The following is a 21704-nucleotide window of genomic DNA, read 5'->3' as shown; positions in this document are numbered from 1 at the left end:
TCTGTCTCTCCCTCCCTCCCCTAGTTTCTCTCTCCCTCCTTCCCCTCAATCCAATGCTAGTTTCTCCCTCCCTCCCCTCAATCTAATGCTAGTTCCTCCCTCCCTCCCACCCTCCCTCCCTCCCTCCCTCCCTCCAATCTATTGCTAGTTTCTCTCTCCCTCCCCTCAATCTATTGCTAGTTTCTCTCTCCCTCCCTCCCCTCAATCTAATGCTAGTTTCTCTCTCCCTCCCTCCTCCCCTCAATCTAATGCTAGTTTCTCTCTCCCTCCCTCCCTCCCCTCAATCTAATGCTAGTTTCTCTCTCTCTTCCTCCCCTCAATCTAATGCTAGTTACTCTCTCTCCCTCCCTCCCCTCAATCTAATGCTAGTTTCTCTCTCTCCCTCCCCTCAATCTAATGCTAGTTTCTCTCTCTCCCTCCCCTCAATCGAATGCTCGTTTCTCTCTCTCCCTCCCTCCCCTCAATCGAATGCTCGTTTCTCTCTCTCCCTCCCTCCCCTCAATCTAATGCTAGTTACTCTCCCTCCCTCCCTCCCTCCCTCCCTCCCTCCCTCCCTCCCTCCCTCCCTCCCCTCAATCTAATGCTAGTTTCTCTCTCTCCCTCCCTCCCCTCAATCTAATGCTAGTTTCTCTCTCTCCCTCCCTCCCCTCAATCTAATGCTCGTTTCTCTCTCTCCCTCCCTCCCCTCAATCTAATGCTAGTTACTCTCCCTCCCTCCCTCCCCTCAATCTAATGCTAGTTACTCTCCCTCCCTCCCTCCCCTCAATCTAATGCTAGTTTCTCTCCCTCCCCTCAATCTAATGCTAGTTTCTCTCTCTCCCTCCCCTCAATCTAATGCTAGTTTCTCTCTCCCTCCCTCCCCTCAATCTAATGCTAGTTACTCTCTCTCTCCCTCCCTCCCCTCAATCTAATGCTAGTTTCTCTCTCCCTCCCTCCCCTCAATCTAATGCTAGTTTCTCTCTCCCTCCCTCCCCTCAATCTAATGCTAGTTTCTCTCTCCCTCCCTCCCCTCAATCTAATGCTAGTTTCTCTCTCCCTCCCTCCCTCCCCTCAATCTAATGCTAGTTTCTCTCTCTCCCTCCCTCCCCTCAATCTAATGCTAGTTTCTCTCTCTCCCTCCCTCCCCTCAATCTAATGCTAGTTTCTCTCTCTCCCTCCCTTCAATCTAATGCTAGTTTCTCGCTCTCCCTCCCTTCAATCTAATGCTAGTTTCTCTCTCCCTCCCTCCCCTCAATCTAATGCTAGTTTCTCTCCTGTCAGAGTTGCGTCCCCACAGGACAGTGTTCACGCGGGCCATCGAGGCATGTGACCTCCATTGGCAGGACCGTCACCTGCAGCACATTATCGCCAGTGGCCTCTACGCCAACTATTGTTACCACGACAACCAGGACGGCTCGCTCTTCGACACACGCGGATGGCCCATGTGGCACGGTGTGTGTGTGTGTGTATGTGTTTTTTGGGGTGTGTGTATCGGGATGATGGGTGTGTAAAGAGGACAGTGTGGATGGTGTTTGTGTGGGGTGGTGGTGTTTGTGTGGGGGGGCAGTGTGTGTGGGGGGGCGGGGTGTGGGGGCGGTGTCTGTGTGGGGTGGGTGCGGGGTGTGTGTGGGGGTGCGGGGTGTATGTGTGTGTTGGGGGGGCGGGGTGTGTGGAAGGGGGTGTGGGGGCGATGTGTGGAGGGGGCTGTGTGTGTGTGGGGGGGGCTGTGTCTGTGTGCGGGGTGTGGGGGCGGTGCGGTGTGTGTGGAGGGGGGTGAGGGGGCACGGTGTATGTATATGTGTGTGGGGGGGGGCGAGGTGGGTGGGCGGGGCTGTGTGTGTGTGTGTGTGTTTGTGGGGGTTGAGGTGTGTGTGGAGGGGAGTGTGGGGGCTGGGTGTGTGTGTGTGAGTGAGGGGGGGGGGTGGGCGGGGTGTGTGTGTGTGTGTGAGTAGACGATGGACGGTGGGTGTGTGTATGGATGGTACGTGTTTGTGTGGACGTGGGTGTGTGTTTGTTTTGACGTATATGTGTGGGGGTGGTGGGTGTGTGTCTGTGGACAGTGGGGGTCTGTGTGTGGGGGGGGGGGGTGTGGGTGGACGGTAAGGGGGGGGGTGGACTGTCGGTGTGTGTGTGGACTGTCGGTGTGTGTGTGTGTGGACTGTCGGTGTGTGTGTGTGTGGACTGTCGGTGTGTGTTTGGACTGTCGGTGTGTGTGTGTGGACTGTCGGTGTGTGTGTGTGGACTGTCGGTGTGTGTGTGGACTATCAGGGTGTGGTTGTGTGTGTGTATGGAAGGTTGCGTGTGTGGACGGTTTTTCTGTGTGTGTGGACGGTGTGTGTGGACAGTGTGAGTGTGTGTGTTTGTGGACGGTGTTTCTCTCTGTGTGTGTGTGTGGACAGTGTTTCTCTCTGTGTGTGTGTGTGTGGACGGTGTTTCTCTGTGTGTGTGGACGGTGTTTCTCTGTGTGTGTGTGGACGGTGTTTCTCTGTGTGTGTGTGGACGGTGTTTCTCTGTGTGTGTGTGGACGGTGTTTCTCTGTGTGTGTGTGGACGGTGTTTCTCTGTGTGTGTGTGGACGGTGTTTCTCTGTGTGTGTGTGGACGGTGTTTCTCTGTGTGTGTGTGGACGGTGTTTCTCTGTGTGTGTGTGGACGGTGTTTCTCTGTGTGTGTGTGGACGTTGTGACGGTGTGTGTGGACGTTGTGACTGTGTGTGGACGTTGTGACTGTGTGTGTGTGTGGACGTTGTGACTGTGTGTGTGTGGACGTTGTGACTGTGTGTGGTTAGACGTTGTGACTGTCTGTGGACGGTGCGTCTGTGTGTGTGTGTTTGTTGCCCTTTGCCAATATGAGTGGTCACAAGCCAAAAGCCTTATAGAATGTGATCAAGACACGCAGCATCTGTCTCTTTCGCTCTCAGAACACGTTCCGACGGCGTGTGCTCGGGTGGACGCCCTGCGTTCCCATGGTTACCCCCGTGAAGCGCTGCGATTGGCCATTGCCGTGGTGAATACACTACGGCGGCAGCAGCAGAGGCAGCTGGAGCATTTCCGCAGACATAAGAAAGGTCAGACTGCCCTTAAGTGACCAAATATGAATATTATACCACCGTTCTATACCCCCATTAAGTACTAAAGCGTTGTCCACCAATTTAATGGGACTTATACCTGCTGAAAACGTTTTTACAATAAATAGTTGAGGCACACAGTGTTGTTAATTGGGACATTGCTGCAGCCTAAAAGGGTTGTGAGCGGTAGTTTACATGTTGTCCTGTTCGTGACAGAGCTGCTCCATAAAGGTATCACCTCCATAACCAACATGGAGGGCTGGGTGGGTCACCCTCTGGATCCCATCGGCACCCTGTTCAGCACCCTCACTGAGACGGGACGGGGGGCAGAGGAGGGGGCCAACACATGCCTTGACCTTTCAGGTACTAAACATATTCATCTAGTCTTCTGTCTCTCTCTCTCTACTTTTCTTTGAATATTTTCTTCTCATCTCCCTCACTCAGATGGTCCCTTTCCTCCACCTCTCACCCCTCACCATTCGCTCACATTCCTCTTGTCTTTCTCTTTTCTCCTCTCCTAGTCAAACATAGTCAAGGCATACCCTAAGCTTGGCCCAGTGATATGGAAAAAAAGTATCTGGAGATCTCGGGCCTGTCCCAAATACTGTGGTCAAAGGTAGTGCACTATATATGGAATATGGTTCTATTTGGGACAGCCTGACCCTCAGTGGTGTGGAATAGGGTTCTATTTGGGACAGCCTGACCCTCAGTGGTGTGGAATAGGGTTATATTTGGGACAGCCTGACCCTCAGTGGTGTGGAATAGGGTTCTATTTGGGACAGCCTGACCCTCAGTGGTGTGAAATAGGGTTCTATTTGGGACGGCCTGACCCTCAGTGGTGTGGAATAGGAGGGAACCTCCAAACCTCAAAGAACAGATAAACTGACTATTGAACATTGACCTCTCTCTCCCCTCTTTCTCTTGTTTTTCTCTTTCTCTTCTCTCTCAGACTGTTCCAGCGTGGTGAGTCGTGCGGAGCTGCAGCGTTTTCCAGTGCAGCGTTTGCTAGGCGAGGGGGAATCGTATGTGGCGCTGGCTGTGGAGACTGCTCTGATTGGCTTAGGCCAGCAGAGGGTGATGCCTGACGGGCTGTATGCCCAGGAGAAGGTGTGTCGCAACGAAGAGCAGCTATTAGCCAAGCTGCAGGAAGTGGAGCTGGATGACATGCTGGTCAAGATCTTCCGCAAGCAAGCCGTCTTCCTGTTAGAGAGTGAGGACACACTATTGGTTAAAGTGTACAAAAATCTTCCATAGGGTTGCGTTGGATATGTGTGTTACTGTAGCTGTGAAAGCAGAAAGGGCTTTTTCTCTTTCCTTCCTCTCTCTCCTAGTCTGTAATTTCCTCTCTCCTATTCTCTCCTTTCCTCTCTCATAGTCTCTCCTCTCTCCATAGTTTCTCCTTCCCTCTCTCCTTAGTTTATCCTTCTCTCTCTCTCTCTCCAGTCCTAGTCTCTCTCTCCTCCCTTCTCTCCTAGTCTCTCCATAGTTTCTCCTTCCCTCTCTCCAGTCCTAGTCTCTCTCCTCTCTTCTCTCCTAGTCTCTCCATAGCTTATCCTTCTCTCTCTCCAAGTCTCTCTCCTCTCTCCAAGTCTCTCTCCTCTCTCCATAGTTTCTCCTTCCCTCGCCTCACAAAGTAACACCGGGGACATTGTGTTGACACAGACAGATTATACTATAATCTTGTACTGGGACAGAATGTGACTGCTGGGGTTTGGTTGTGGGAGAGATGGTGGCCATCTCGGAGACCCAGCACTCAAACTGCCAGTCCCACCCTAACTTCTGCCTCTGCCTAGGACAACCAACTACCTTTGGCCTAGTTGGTAATTGAGTCCCAGGTTGTAAAGCCTAAGAGAGACTAGTGGGTGTGTTGTGGTTGGGGGGCCTGTTCAGTGTAAAATAACCCAGCGGAGGCAAGGGGAGGGAGGCCTAGTCTCCCATTCAACACGTCATGGAGAGCGCTTTGTGATGCGTGACCCTTTCTCGTCTGGACTAGGAGGAGGAAACAATGAAAGCTACCGTCTAGCTACTTAAAAACACACACAAGTATACTGTACGCAATCATTCTCCATTCTTTTTAAACACATTTAAAATATATATACACTGCTCAAAAAAATAAAGGGAACACTAAAATAACACATCCTAGATCTGAATGAATGAAATATTCTTATTAAATACTTTTTTCTTTACATGGTTGAAGGTGCTGACAACAAAATCACAAAAATGATCAATGGAAATCAAATGTATCAACCCATGGAGGTCTGGATTTGGAGTCACACTCAAAATTAAAATGGAAAACCACACTACAGGCTGATCCAACTTTGATGTAATGTCCTTAAAACAAGTCAAAATGAGGCTCAGTAGTGTGTGTGGCCTCCACGTGCCTGTATGACCTCCCTACAATGCCTGGGCATGCTCCTGATGAGGTGGAGGATGGTCTCCTGAGGGATCTCCTCCCAGACCTGGACTAAAGCATCCGCCAACTCCTGGACAGTCTGTGGTGCAACGTGGCGTTGGTGGATGGAGCGAGACATGATGTCCCAGATGTGCTCAATTGGATTCAGGTCTGGGGAACGGGCGGGCCAGTCCATAGCATCAATGCCTTCCTCTTGCAGGAACTGCTGACACACTCCAGCCACATGAGGTCTAGCATTGTCTTGCATTAGGAGGAACCCAGGGCCAACCGCACCAGCATATGGTCTCACAAGGGGTCTGAGGATCTCATCTCTGTACCTAATGGCAGTCAGGCTACCTCTGAAAGAAATGCCACCCCACACCATGACTGACCCACCGCCAAACTGGTCATGCTGGAGGATGTTGCAGGCAGCAGAACGTTCTCTACGGCGTCTCCAGACTCTGTCACGTCTGTCACATGTGCGCAGTGTGAACCTGCTTTCATCTGTGAAGAGTACAGGGCGCCAGTGGCGAATTTGCCAATCTTGGTGTTCTCTGGCAAATGCCAAACATCCTGCACGGTGTTGGGCTGTAAGCACAACCTGTGGACGTCGGGCCCTCATACCACCCTCATGGAGTCGGTTTCTGACTGTTTGAGCAGACACATGCACATTTGTGGCCTGCTGGAGGTCATTTTGCAGGGCTCTGGCAGTGCTCCTCCTGCTCCTCCTTGCACAAAGGCGGAGGTAGCGGTCCTGCTGCTGGGTTGTTGCCCTCCTACGGCCTCCTCCACGTCTCCTGATGTACTGGCCTGTCTCCTGGTAGCGCCTCCATGCTCTGGACACTACGCTGACAGACACAGCAAACCTTCTTGCCACAGCTCACATTGATGTGCCATCCTGGATGAGCTGCACTACCTGAGCCACTTGTGTGGGTTGTAGACTCCGTCTCATGCTACCACTAGAGTGAAAGCACCGCCAGCATTAAAAAGTGACCAAAACATCAGCCAGGAAGCATAGGAACTGAGAAGTGGTCTGTGGTCCCCACCTGCAGAACCACTCCTTTATTGGGGGTGTCTTGCTAATTGCCTATAATTTCCACCTGTTGTCTATTCCATTTGCACTACAGCATGTGAAATGTATTGTCAATCAGTGTTGCTTCCTAAGTGGACAGTTTGATTTCACAGAAGTGTGATTGACTTGGAGTTACATTGTGTTGTTTAAGTGTTCCCTTTATTTTTTTAGCAGTGTATATACAGTATATCACAAAAGTGAGTACACCCCTCACATTTTGTAAATATTTGAGTATATCTTTTCATGTGACAACACTGAAGAAATGACACTTTGCTACAATGTAAAGTAGTGAGTGTACAGCTTGTATCACAGTGTAAATTTGCTGTCCCCTCAAAATAACTCAACACACAGCCATTAATGTCTAAACCGCTGGCAACAAAAGTGAGTACACCCCTAAGTGAAAATGTCCAAATTGGGCCCAAAGTGTCAATATTTTGTGTGGCCACCATCATTTTCCAGCACTGCCTTAACCCTCTTGGGCATGGAGTTCACCAGAGCTTCACAGGTTGCCACTGGAGTCCTCTTCCACTCCTCCATGGCGACATCACGGAGCTGGTGGATGTTAGAGACCTTGCACTCCTCCACCTTCCGTTTGAGGATGCCCCACAGATGCTCAATAGGGTTTAGGTCTGGAGACATGCTTGGCCAGTTCATCACCTTTACCCTCAGCTTCTTTAGCAAGGCAGTGGTAGTTTTGGAGGTGTGTTTGGTGTCGTTATCATGTTGAAATACTGCCCTGCGGCCCAGTCTCCGAAGGGAGGGGATCATGCTCTGCTTCAGTATGTCACAGCACATGTTGGCATTCATGGTCCCCTCAATGAACTGTAGCTCCCCAGTGCCGGCAGCACTCATGCAGCCCCAGACCATGACACTCCCACCACCATGCTGGACTGTAGGCAAGACACACGTGTCTTTGTACTCCTCACATGGTTGCCGCCACACACGCTTGACACCATCTGAACCAAATAAGTTTCTTGGTCTGTTCAGACCACAGGACATGGTTCCAGTAATCCATGTCCTTAGTCTGCTTGTCTTCAGCAAACTGTTTGCGGGCTTTCTTGTTCATCATCTTTAGAAGAGGCGACAGCCGTGCAGACCAATTTGATGCAGTGTACGGCGTATGGTCTGAGCACTGACAGGCTGACCCCCCACCCCTTCAACCTCTGCAGCAATGCTGGCAGCACTCATGCGTCTATTTCCCAAAGACAACCTCTGGATATGACGCTGAGCACGTGCACTCAACTTCTTTGGTCGACCATGGCGAGGCCTGTTCTGATTGGAACCTGTCCAGTTAAACCGCTCTATGGTCTTCTCCACTGTGCTGCAGCTCAGTTTCAGGGTCTTGGCAATCTTCTTATAGCCCAGGCCATCTTTATGTAGAGCAACAATTCTTTTTTTCAGATCCTCAGAGTTCTTTGCAATGAGGTGCCATGTTGAACTTCCAGTGACCAGTCAGTATGAGGGAGTGTGAGAGCGATGACACCAAATTTAACACACCTGCTCCCCATTCACACCTGAGACCTTGTAACACTAATGAGTCACATGACACCGGGGAGGGAAAATGGCTAATTGGGCCCAATTTGGACATTTTCACTTAGGGGTGTACTCACTTTTGTTGCCAGCGGTTTAGACATTACTGGCTGTGTGTTGAGTTATTTTGAGGGGACAGCAAATTTACACTGTTATACAAGCTGTACACTCACTACTTTACATTGTAGCAAAGTGTCATTTCTTCAGTGTTGTCACATGAAAAGATATAATAAAATATTTACAAAAATGTTAGGGGTGTACTCACTTTTGTGATATACTGTATATATATTTCACCTTTATTTAACCAGGTAGGCCAGTTGAGAACAATTTCTCATTTACAACTGCGATCTGGCCAAGATAAAGCAAAGCAGTGCGACACAAACAACAACACAGAGTTACACATGGGATAAACAAACACAGTCAATAGGGAAAAAAAATCTATATACAGCAAAAGAGGTAAGATTGGGGAGGTAAGGCAATAAATAGGCCGTTGTGGCGAAGTAATTACAATTTAGCAATTAACACATTCTCCTTAACTCCACCAACGTTAAATTAAATGCATTTCCTGTTTTTGCAACTGATATTTCTGTCTTTGTTCCATCAGCGAACTGTTTCAACCTGACTTCCTGTCTGAACCACGTGTCTTCTGTCTCGTGTTCTTCTTCTCTCCTTGTACCTCCAGGTGGGCCGTACAGCGGCCACGGAGAGATTGTCCACAGAGAGAGTGTTCCCATGCACACCTTCACCCGCTACCTCTTCACCTCTCTCCTACCTCACGACGCTGAACTGGCGTACAAGATTGCACTCAGAGCCATGCGGTGAGGCTCTCTTTTATTATTAGTTGCGGAGTGGCTCTGTTTTGATATTGTTTTGGAAGGGGGAGCTGGATCAGTGAATATGAATGATGTTAACGAGATTTTAATGACTGTGTTATGAGATGGCTCTCACACACCTGGTCAACAGTGTCAGGACAGCTACATGGCTAACACCAAAACCTATCTGCCATTGGCTTCTCATTGAGATGCTTTGTGAACACTGCTAACACTGGCGACGCTTAATGATTGTCAATGAATGAGAGCTACGTCACGTATCATTGGGCACTGAAATATGCAAGCCGAAAAACTTTGGCTTGAGTAGTGCCCAAACTATACCTTAGTCAGGCCTCGCCTTCCGCCCTCCCAACCCACCTCTCTCCCCACCCAGCCCTGTGGAAGGAGAGGTTGAGGTAGAATATTGTGGCCACGTCTAGCTACTCCAGGGACCTGGGTGTCTGTCTGTCTGTCACATAATAAATGTGTTCAATGTGGTGCTGGTTTAATATGATAGCAGCGTATACCTTCCCACTCCCACGGGACAGGGGCTGCTGGTTAAATATAGAGGCCAGGTAAAAGGACTGGCTTTTATCAACCCATTAGAACACTATGATAGACTTACACAGCCTCTCCTTATTCAAACCACTGCTTAGTGCTAAGGTGTTCTATTCAGCTCAAGGAAGTAGTGTGTATGTACTGAACACACACCCTGCTGATTTCACTAGTGCAGTGGCGTTGGAATATCACCTGAATTAATGAAGATTGGTATCCAGCTAGTGTGAAATTACTGTTCCATGTAGCCTCCACTGCTAGTCTGCGTGGCTTGGGGAGCTTTTGTATATCAGGAAGATGTCTTGAGAAGAGGCTTCCAGCGGCTCCTGTGATGGATAGATTGGGGAAGTGAAATGACGTTTGTGAAGTGTTTACTTTGTCTGAGGGTGAAAACCAGGAGGTAAAGAGTTCAGTAGTCTCACTGATGTTCACCAGAAACCAGGACCAGACTATGAAAGAACTGGATATATAGTTGCTCTTTTTCACTTCTATCTATTTTGCATTCGGAAAGTATTCTGACCCCTTCCCTTTTTCCACATGTTGTTACGTTACAGCCTTATTCTAAAATAGATTCAATACATGTTTTTCCTCATCAATCTACCTACACACAATATCCCATAATGACATCACAATACCCCATAATGACAAAGCAAAAACAGTTTTTTTTTTATTGTTGCAAATGTAAAAAACAGAAATACCTTATTTACCTAAGTATTCAGACCCTTTGCTATGAGACTCTATATTGAATTCAGGTGCATCCTGTTTCCACTGATCATCCTTGAGATGAGTCCACCTGTGGTAAATTCAAGTGATTGGACATGATTTGGAAAGGCCCACACCTGTCTACATAAGGTCCCACAGTTGACAGTACATGTCAGAGCAAAAACCAAGGCATGAGGTCGAAGGATTTGTCCGTAGAGCTCTGAGACAGGATTGTCGGCACAGATATGGGGAAAGGTAACAAAGAATGTTTGCAGCAATGAAGGTCGCCAAGAACACAGTGGCCTCCATTCTTAAATGGAAGAAGTTTGGAACCACCAAGACTCTTCCTAGAGCTGCCCGCCTGGCCAAACTGAGCAATCGGGGGAGAAAGACCTTGGTCAGGGAGGTTACCAAGAACCCTATGGTCACTGACAGAGCAGCAGAGTTCCTCTATGGAGGTGGGAGAACCTTGCAGAAGGACAACCATCTCTGCAGCACTCCACCAATCAGGCCAGATGGAAGCCACTCCTCAGTAAAAGGCACATGACAGCCCGCTTTCAGAGATGGAAACCAGGCACCATCCCTACGGTGAAGCATGGTGGTGGCAGCATCATGCTGTTGGGGTATTTTTCAGCGGCAGGGACTTGGAGACTAGTCAAGATCGAGGGAAAGATGAACGGGGCAAAGTACAGAGAGATCCTTGATGAAAACCTGCTCCAGAGCGCTCAGGACCTCAGACTGGGGTGAAGGTTCACATTCCAACAGGACAACGACCCTAAGCACACAGCCAAGACAACGCAGGAGTGGCTTCGGGACAATATATGTTCCTCTCCCCCTCTCTCTCTCTATCAAAGCATCCCACCCTGCTGTGACAGGGCGCTATAGTGCCACAGGACCAATCTGACACCACAGCTGCCCTCATCAGTCGCTTGGGACTGATGGTGTGTTATGGCTTACTGTTAAATGGATTCAAGTCAAGGCTAAGTGTCTTCATTCTTGTGCCAGTGAATAGCTAGCTTTTCGCCGGACGCCGACTGGTAAAACGCATCAGGAGGGCGGTCACGTGTGCTAACAAGGCAGAGGTCCCGAGTTTGCTCTTAGGTATGGGAGGAAGTGAGCAGTGTGACGTACTTTACACTAGCAATGGATTCGTTTTTATGTGGAATAGATGATGCCGCTTCTGTGCCATTGCATTGAACAACAATATTTAAACCATTTTTATTGAACCTTTATTTAACTTGGCAAGTCAGTTAAGAACAAATTCTTATTTAATATATAAATAAATAAATACAATATAAATATAGGACAAAACACACATCACAACAAGAGAGACAACTCAACAGTACAAAGAGAGACCTAAGACAACAACATAGCAAGGCAGCAACACAGCATGGTAGCAACACTATAACAACATGGTAGCAGCACAAAACAGGGTACTAACATTGTTGGGCACAGACAACAGCACAGAGGGCAAGAAGGTAGAGACAACAATACATCACACAAAGCAGCCACAACTGTCAGTAAGAGTGTCCATGACTGAGTCTTTGAATGAAGAGATTGAGATAAAACTGTCCAGTTTGAGTGTTTGTTGCAGCTCGTTCCAGTCGCTAGCTTCAGCGAACTGAAAAGACGAGCGACCCAGGGATGTGTGTGCTTTGGGGACCTTTAACAGAATGTGACTGGTGTTGTATGTAGAGGTTGAGGGTTGCAGTAGATATCTCAGATGGGGGGGAATGAGGCCTAAAAGGGTTTTATAAATAAGCATCAACCAGTGGTTCTTGCGACAGGTATACAGAGATGACCAGTTTACAGAGGAGTATAGTGTGCAGTGATGTGTCCTTTAAGGAGAATGGGTGGCAAATATGATGGCCAATAGCCCAGACAGTTCAGATTTTGACTCAAACATGAAGTACTTTCCAAGCTTGGCTTATAAAATCTCCACAATCAGTCCCCACCAGTGGGGTCTCTGTAAGGCACACAACGGTGGTAATGTTGACGAGGGTTCCATCTTTAGGGAGAGACATTTTGCTTAGTTCCACCCCACAATGGTCCAGAATCCCCCAGTGTTTTAGCAGATCTTTAGATGTGTTTGGAACGGACCCCTTGTCGCTTTCGCATTGGCACGTCTCCATTTCACACCAAGTCTCGTCTTGCTTTCTCTCGCCTTTATCTAGTCAGACTGTTGGCCAAGCGTTTACCTTGTCTGGGCCTGACACACTTCAGCTAATAATCAACATTAGAACCAGACTTGGAGGTATTCCTCACGTAGCAATAGTGTCTCTGGCCCTTTTCTCTGAAATCAAACTGCCATTTAGCATAGTCTTGTAACGTTGCTTTTATGTGTGGGGGTGGGTGGGGGTGGGTGGGTGGGTGTGTGCGTATGGGTTTGATGTGTGTCCAGGCATAGAGGGCTGGAAGGTGAATCCGCTCATTTCCCCATGGACTCAATTAGCTTTGTGATTGGTTGAGATCTGCCCAGGTTCTCTTCTCTTTCCAAGGCAGCAAGAGAGACCTTTGCAACTGGGTTGGAAGATGAGGTTTGAAACTAAGATGAGCTGCCCACAGTAGCACACATAAAGACAAGAATATTGTATACTTCAATGTCTGTCTGTCTGCAGATGCGTAAGACCTATAAAGCGTATTTTAATGTACACTGGTATGGATCTTTACAATACTGTCTATAACGGTATTTGTATAAAGTGCTAAGTAAATGAAAAGTTCTACAAATTGGACTACTTAACTGTCAGTTTGGTTGAGTATAAAACCATAAGAATAGAGAAGGACATTAAAACAACTTATAATTAATTTACTGCCATCCTAGGATCATGCACTACTCATAACATATTTATACTTTTATTATTCAGAAACAGAAAATGCCATCAAAAATAAGAAAAATATTGTGATATATTTTGGCCAGCAGGTATAGCAGGCCTATGTTCTTAATTACCAGTAATTCAAGTCAAGAAAACAGTCATTATGCTACTGTTGCTTCAGTTCTGGTTGGAAGTCGTTCTTGGTTGGAAGTCAATTGCAGTATGCCAACACCTTTAATGTACTCCAGAACACTGACACAATCTTGCTGATTATACTTTGTGCACGTGCTTGTGTTTGTGTGTGTGTGTGATCCAAATCAGCCTTGTGGTTTTTCTGTGCTCCTCAGGTTGCCTGTGTTGGAGTCCACAGCCTCGTCAGGTGACCTGTCGCGACCCCATCACATGGTGTCTGTGGTCCCTAACCGTTACCCTCGCTGGTTCACACTCACCCACATAGAGTCCCAGCAGTGTGAACTGGCCTCCACCATGCTCACTGCAGCCAAAGGTACACATATACACATATACACACACATACATACATACATACATACATACATTCATTCATTCATTTTGGTCCCTTTGTCATTGTACTGTATGTGGTTGTTCTGTTGGTCCAGGTGATAGTCGTAAGCTGGAGACTGTACTAGAGTCCATCCAGAAGAACATCCATTCCTCATCTCACATCTTTAAACTGGGCCAGGATGCCTTCAAGATTGCTACTCTGATGGACAGCCTGCCAGACATCACACTGCTCAAAGTCTCACTGGAGCTGGGGCTGCAGGTACACACACACACACACACACACACACACACACACACACACACACACACCTCTCTACCATCCCTAACTGTCTCTCATTCACAGGTGATGAGGATAACCCTGTCTACGTTGAACTGGAGGAGGAGGGAGATGGTACGGTGGTTAGTTACCTGTGCCACTGAAGTAGGTAAGTGTACAACGTTTCCCTTCCTATGATATACCACAAACCGTGAGCTCCAGAATCATCAGGACCGTGACACATGTTGGATTGTTTTGGCTCTCTACGCCAGCACTTTGGATGTGAAATAATACAAGGGGGGTTCTACTAAACCAATGTACGAAAAGTTACAGGCATAAATATCATACCCCCCCAAAAATGCTAACCTCCCCTGTTATTGTAATGGTGAGAGGTTAGCATTATTGGGGGTATGATATTTGTGCCTCTAACTTTCTCCCTCATCATTAGTCACAATTAATTCAGGATTATCCGTAATCATGGTAACATCCACATGAATGTAGAAGTGTTCAGAAACATGTTCTATTCTTATTTACAATAAAAGTGACTCCAAAATGACACAATACATTATTTACCATTCATTTCTATTGGGCGTAAAACATTATCTGAAACTCAACCAAAACAAACCGCAAATGCATCTGACAAATTTGTAGACTCACAATTGTGTGCTATGAATATGGCACCAAATATGATACTTTTTTTAATACCCAAGTGAAATTGTCCCATTTAGTTTTGATCCCCTAAAATGGGGGGACTATGTACAAAAAGTGCTTTCATTTCTAAACGGTTCACCCAATATGAATAAAAATACCCCCAAATTAAAGCTGACAATTTCCCCGGCCCCGCAGAAATTGAATTAACATAATACAAAAATACTCATGAACACCCGTTTAAGCTAGAGATATCTGCTATTTTGCATGGGCTCAATCTACTGCATCCGCCAATATCGCCCTTACGCATCTGTGGTGAAAGGTGGCAGAGCTAGAGCGGTGTTTGTCAGACCATGAGACATCTGTGGTGAAAGGTGGCAGAGCTAGAGCGGTATTCGTCAGACCATGAGACATCTGTGGTGAAAGGTGGCAGAGCTAGAGCGGTGTTCGTCAGACCATGAGACATCTGTGGTGAAAGGTGGCAGAGCTAGAGCGGTGTTCGTCAGACCATGAGACATCCTGAAAATCTGTCTTCTCACGACAATGTCTGTAGTATCCAAACGGTTTGGCCTACAAACAAAGATGAGACTCTCGCGAACTTGGTGTTTTGCTCTACGACCCCCCACAAGCGTCTTGGGACTGGTCTGAAGTCGGTACAGACAATCTGCCAACTTATGTCTGTAGTGTTTGAGTACACACTAATATGACCCCTCGGAGGGAAGGTGAGTCTCTCAAGAACACGTACATGTTGGTTGTTTTGCTCTACAAGCTCACAAGACTCATCTAAAGGTCCCTGGTACCAGTTGTAAAAAATGATGTGTATATGGATCTAGGTTGGTGCCTAAAATAAGGGGTTAAATGTAAAAAAAAAATCTAATCAAATCAAATGTATTTATATAGCCCTTCGTACATCAGCTGATATCTCAAAGTGCTGTACAGAAACGCAGCCTAAAACCCCAAACAGCAAGCAATGCAGGTGTAGAAGCACGGTGGCTAGGAAAAACTCCCTAGAAAGGCCAAAACCTAGGAAGAAACCTAGAGAGGAACCAGGCTATGTGGGGTGGCCAGTCCTCTTCTGGCTGTGCCAGATGGAGATTATAACAGAACATGGCCAAGATGTTCAAATGTTCATAAATGACCAGCATGGTCCAATAATAATAAGGCAGAACAGTTGAAATTTCTTATACTGTATCTCACTCAGATATAGGACAGTCACTTCAGAACAAACTTCCTTTAGATTTTTTGGGGGGACTATCTTGTTCCATGTAGTGAATCTGTTAATAGCAGTGATGCCAAATTCAATGTTTCATCAAATAAACCCCTTAAGGGGTCTTACATTTCAATATCAAATAGCTAAATGATCCTTGCTATGGCCATCTTAAAACAATTCCGTCCATTAGTTTAGTAGAACCCCCTTTTTATTATTTCCTGTGCTGGAGTACCGAGCCAAAACAACATCAAATGTTTCACTGTCACAATACTTCTGGAGCTCACTGTATTTAGTTCATATTTAGTTAAGTATATATTTAGTTCAGTATGAGGGCTTCAAAATAAATATTGTTATTCAAATTACTCTGCTAACTCTCTGACTTCTCGTTTGTGTGTGTGTGTGTGTGTGTGTGTGTGTGTGTGTGTCAGGGGTGTATGCGTTGGACAGCATCATGCAGAGTTGGTTCACCCTCTTCACCCCGACCGAGGCCACCAGCATCGTGGCCACCACTGTCATGTCCAACACCACCATCGTCCGGCTGCACCTGGACTGTCACCAGCAGGAGAACCTGGCCTCCTCCGCCCGGACCCTGGCCCTGCAGTGTGCCATGAAGGACCCCCAGAACTGTGCCCTCTCCGCCCTCACGCTCTGCGAGAAGGACCACATAGCCTTCGAGACAGCCTACCAGATCGTTCTGGACGCGGCCGCCACGGGGATGAGCTACACACAGCTGTTCACGATAGCCAGGTACATGGAGCACAGGGGGTACCCTATGAGGGCGTACAAGCTAGCCACGCTAGCCATGGCTCATCTAAACCTCAGCTACAACCAGGATACCCACCCAGCCATCAACGACGTGCTGTGGGCCTGCGCTCTGAGTCACTCGCTGGGAAAGAACGAGCTGGCCGCCGTCATCCCCCTGGTGGTGAAGAGTGTGAAGTGTGCCACGGTGCTGTCAGATATTTTGCGGCGGTGCACACTGACCACGCCGGGGCTGGTGTCCGCACTGCACAGCCGTAGGAACTCTGGGAAGCTGATGTCACTGGACAAAGCTCCTCTCAGGCAGCTGCTGGACGCTACCATCGGGGCCTACATCAACACCACGCACTCTCGCCTCACGCACATCAGCCCACGCCACTACAGCGAGTTCATAGAGTTCCTGGGGAAGACCCGGGAGACGTTCCTCATGGCCCAAGATGGACACATCCAGTTCACACAGTTCATAGACAACCTCAAACAGATCTATAAGGGAAAGAAGAAACTCATGATGCTGGTGAGGGAGAGGTTCGGCTGACCAGGGTCGGCCCCTAGGGACAGGTTCGGCTGACCAGGGTCGGCCCCTAGGGACAGGTTCGGCTGACCAGGGTCGGCCCCTAGGGACAGGTTCGGCTGACCAGGGTCGGCCCCTAGGGACAGGTTCGGCTGACCAGGGTCGGCCCCTAGGGACAGGTTCGGCTGACCAGGGTCGGCCCCTAGGGACAGGTTCGGCTGACCAGGGTCGGCCCCGTGGGAGAGGTTCGGCTGACCAGGGTCGGCCCCGAGGGAGAGGTTCGGCTGACCAGGGTCGGCCCCGAGGGAGAGGTTCGGCTGACCAGGGTCGGCCCCGAGGGAGAGGTTCGGCTGACCAGGGTCGGCCCCGAGGGGGAGGTTCGGCTGACCAGGGTCGGCCCCGAGGGGGAGGTTCGGCTGACCAGGGTCGGCCCCGAGGGGGAGGTTCGGCTGACCAGGGTCGGCCCCGAGGGGGAGGTTCGGCTGACCAGGGTCGGCTCCTAGTACTTTTATATTAACTTGAGTCTGCCTTTTGGACTTAAACATGGACAAGTAAAGAGTTGGAGGACAAAGCAAAAGAAGAAGGAAAAAACTATTTCCAGAGCCACACAGTATTATCATTCTTGCTGTTATTGTTACAAACATTATTACCATTATTATTATTACTGTGTACAATACTATGTGTGTTTTATTTTCAGAAGAAGAAATGTCACGTTGTGAATGTTGCGTGTGTTTTTCCATGTGTGTGCGAGAGGAAAAAGCAGATAACAGAAACGTTTATTATTATTAGCATCCCCCTGTTTTATATCTTGGTTTTATACTGAGTATATGTCAAGTGGCTTAAAGTCCCTTGTGCGAAAGTGCTTGTATAAAAACACATTGGCAGCCTCAAAGAGACACTATGGCTTTAAAACCACACAGACCTGACTATTGGAAGCACTGCACAGCTCGGCTCCGTGAGAAAACCACCATTTAGTATTTCTGTTGACTCGCCACTTGTGTTTTCTCTGTGTCATAGGTATTAGTTAGATTCTAGTTTTGGAAAAATAGTCTTAACAGACTGGTGTTGTTTCAGATGCAGTAATCATAACTATCTGTGTTAGATTAAGGACAACAATGCAGGACTACAGTAATGGCACATGGGCCATAAGATGAGGATATGGAGTATTATCAAGAGTACCAGCATTTGATGTATTATGCCAGAAATATCCCACACTGTAACAACAAATCATGTTTACAGTAAAGTTTAGAGTAATGTACCGTTAAACAAAAGTTTCTTTGGAATTTATGGTAACCTTTTTTACAGTAACTTACAGGTAACTAACTGGCTGCCAGTAAGTTACTGTAAAAACAACAGGATATATATATATATTTTTACAGTGCACAATGTACTTAAAACCAACAAACCTGTAATTGTGGGTTAGTTACTGGTTCAAGTCTTAGGATGAACAGTTGCTGGAGACTAGCCGGGTTACCTGACTGTTTCTGTATTCACAAGACTAACCTTCACAAGACTAGCCAGGTTACCTGACTGTTTCTGTATTCACAAGACTAACCTTCACAAGACTAGCTGGGTTACCTGACTGTTTATGTATTCACAAGACTAACCTTCACAAGACTAGCCAGGTTACCTGACTGTTTATGTATTAACAAGACTAACCTTCACAAGACTAGCCGGGTTACCTGACTGTTTCTGTATTCACAAGACTAACCTTCACAAGACTAGCCGGGTTACCTGACTGTTTCTGTATTCACAAGACTAACCTTCACAAGACTAGCCGGGTTACCTGACTGTTTATGTATTCACAAGACTAACCTTCACAAGACTAGCCAGGTTACCTGACTGTTTCTGTATTCACAAGACTAACCTTCACAAGACTAGCCGGGTTACCTGACTGTTTATGTATTCACAAAACTAACCTTCACAAGACTAGCCAGGTTACCTGACTGTTTCTGTATTCACAAGACTAACCTTCACAAGACTAGCCAGGTTACCTGACTGTTTCTGTATTCACAAGACTAACCTTCACAAGACTAGCCGGGTTACCTGACTGTTTATGTATTAACAAGACTAACCTTCACAAGACTAGCCGGGTTACCTGACTGTGTATGTATTCACAAGACTAACCTTCACAAGACTAGCCGGGTTACCTGACTGTTTCTGTATTCACAAGACTAACCTTCACAAGACTAGCCGGGTTACCTGACTGTTTATGTATTCACAAGACTAACCTTCACAAGACTAGCCGGGTTACCTGACTGTTTATGTATTCACAAGACTAGCCGGGTTACCTGACTGTTTCTGTATTCACAAGACTAACCTTCACAAGACTAGCCGGGTTACCTGACTGTTTCTGTATTCACAAGACTAACCTTCACAAGACTAGCCGGGTTACCTGACTGTTTATGTATTCACAAGACTAACCTTCACAAGACTAGCCGGGTTACCTGACTGTTTCTGTATTCACAAGACTAACCTTCACAAGACTAGCCGGGTTACCTGACTGTTTATGTATTCACAAAACTAACCTGGTGACCTGGCTGTTTCTGTGTTCACAAGAATACAGGCTGGGTAACTAATTACAGTGCCAAAGTTACCAGGGTTCTAGTTGTACAGATGTAGGATCTTAATTGGATCACCTGCAATACAGGAAATGTTTTGCTTGTATTTTGAGGTTTAAAGTGGTTTAATTTCCACTTTTCCACAATTTCTGACTTGATTTTCCCTTATGAAAAATGTATCAACCCCTACAAAAATGTCAATTTATTTTATACATAGTTCAAATTTCCTGTTGCTGCAGGATTATTTTCCTGCTGTAGCAAACAGGCTCAAATTAGGATCACACATCTGTAGAATCGGTGAGTGTAGCTCCAGAATGGGCCAGTGTCAATACTTCTGTGCATGTGGAACCATAGGATAATTAGAATTCCATTATAATACAGTTTTAATAGGCCTATTCTGTGTATAACCTTCAGCAACTGTCAAAAGATGTTCTCAGGGATTTCTCTAAAACTAACAGGAAGAAGGAATGAGTGCAGGAAACAATGATACGAGCAAGCATGTATTGTACTGTGTATATCTACAATAGTGTAAGTCTGAATATGGAGGATTCAAAAGTATATGTTAACTAATTTATACAGAGTATTCTATGTAATGTGAAATACTTGAAGCCGCTGTAGCTTGCTCTTTTTCTCTTAGTGTTTTTTCTTTCAATTACATTTTTTTTTTTACCACAGAACACATCACATTGGCCTTGCTAATGGAGGGTTACTGTAGGCTCACAAGGGTAGTGTCAGTACTAAGACATTGGTTCAGATTATTGAACTGCTATCAACAGTTTGATTTGGTGTCTATTCAAGGTATTGGAGCACAGTGAAAATATTATCGTGTTCTCTCAAGGGTTACTTTTCACAAAGAAACAGATTTATGTATTTGACTGATGTACAGTGTTCCATTGAAATGTCATATGAAAACACGAGCATTGATTTTTCATTACGTGGCATCATAACATTGATCAGCTGTTGAGAAATGACCAACATCCAGTTGTGTATAACTCTGGTCCTCGAAGGCCACGGGGTCTGCTGGTTCTCTTCCTTATCTGGTAATCCCAGACTTTTTAGAGTTATATCTGGCTAATCAGTGGTGTGAAAGCTAGGTCAGTCAGTGATACTAACTGATCTATTAAAACCAGCAGGGCTGTCACCCTTCAGGACAAGAGTTCCGCTGCTCCGCTGAAATGTCCGCTTGCCTCTGAACACGCCACAGACCAGACCAGTGTGTGTGTCTTCCTGTACGAGGTCCGGCTATTGTACTAATAACTTGTCTTGTTTCTTTATTTTTCTGTTTTTTTGTTGAAGTGCTTTCTCTTTTGTTCTGTAAAGAATGAACAGCCTTCTCTCTTGCCTTGTTTTGAAGTAACCGAACAGGAGTTCTAACAACCAAACACGTTCCAAGAAGTGAAAGCCAAGCCACCTTGGTCCCAGCTTTAGTGTCCTTAATTAGTAACTGAATGGCTCTGTAAACACTGTGCTTTTAACGAAGCATTTCCTCGTGTGTTTGGTGGAAAACGTTGTCCTGTGTGTCTCGTCCTCTAATGAGTGGATTTCCTCTTTCTCTCTAGCTGATTTTTTTTCTTCTGTTCGTGTAGGAAATGGAATCTTCTGTTTTCACACTTTATTTATTGTAATGATTCATGTATACATGCTTATGAAATTAAGATTTGATTCACCGATATCAATTTATTTATGTAACTAAAATCACTGTTTTATAATCTTTTTTTTGTTTGTTTTAATTAAAGTTAGTTTTTTTTAAAGGTACATTTTGGCCTCCTTGGTTTTGTATTCGTGTGGTTACAGTACATCTCATTCTGATACACAAGGTTGCTCGAAAGGATGGTCGGCATAGAAACAGACCAGCGAGTGCAGCTCAATCAGGAAAATCACTAAGAATCACTCACTGGATCCAGTTGTTCTGTATGCAGTTTTCAACTCTATCACAATAGTATTCAATGACATCCATAGTTTGTGAATCAAATTTGGACCAGTCTATACCACACACCTGTTTACAGGTATGTAGCATTGACAATGTTGCCACAGCATCCCCAATTCCCCACAGGTTTATTAGTTAGTGTGTGTGTGTTTGGGGATTTGGGAACAGGTGGTACTTCCAGACAGACTCCTGACAGCCGTGGGGTCCCCAGACTCCCGTCACTCATTAAATATTGACACAATCACTGAAACGGTCTGTGTGTGAACAGTAATAAGGCACAAACACACAGAGGTGGGTACAGCAGCACAAGCTGTGTGTGTGTGTGTGTAACCAGTGCATTCGGAAAGTATTCAGACCGCTTCACTTTTTCCACATTGGTACGATACAGCCTTAT

At 46.6% G+C, this 21704-nt stretch overlaps 1 protein-coding gene across 3 annotated transcripts in view; it reads left to right on the top strand.

Annotated features, from left to right (window-relative positions):
- Positions 1–21138, top strand: part of LOC110536299 (zinc finger SWIM domain-containing protein 6) — an 88095-nt gene extending 66957 nt beyond the window's left edge. The window contains exons 6-15 of one of the 3 annotated variants that reach the window (XR_005034728.1): positions 1261–1431; positions 2897–3043; positions 3260–3406; positions 3993–4253; positions 8720–8855; positions 13264–13421; positions 13534–13697; positions 13782–13863; positions 15981–18291; positions 18344–21138. Coding sequence is in view for 2 of the 3 variants with exons in the window: in XM_036936213.1 (XP_036792108.1) it covers positions 1261–1431; positions 2897–3043; positions 3260–3406; positions 3993–4253; positions 8720–8855; positions 13264–13421; positions 13534–13697; positions 13782–13863; positions 15981–16836; positions 16870–16879 (2132 nt within the window). In the remaining variant the exon portion in view is untranslated. Of the gene's footprint in view, positions 1–1260; positions 1432–2896; positions 3044–3259; positions 3407–3992; positions 4254–8719; positions 8856–13263; positions 13422–13533; positions 13698–13781; positions 13864–15980 lie in introns of all 3 variants that reach the window. The other 2 variants (XM_036936213.1, XM_036936212.1) reach the window with 2 other exon arrangements.
- Positions 21139–21704: the final 566 nt, after the last annotated feature.

Source organism: Oncorhynchus mykiss, chromosome 11 (genome assembly GCF_013265735.2).
Source record: "Oncorhynchus mykiss isolate Arlee chromosome 11, USDA_OmykA_1.1, whole genome shotgun sequence".
In the NCBI taxonomy this organism is placed as follows: domain Eukaryota; kingdom Metazoa; phylum Chordata; class Actinopteri; order Salmoniformes; family Salmonidae; genus Oncorhynchus; species Oncorhynchus mykiss.
This window is presented reverse-complemented; position numbering and strand designations above follow the sequence as displayed.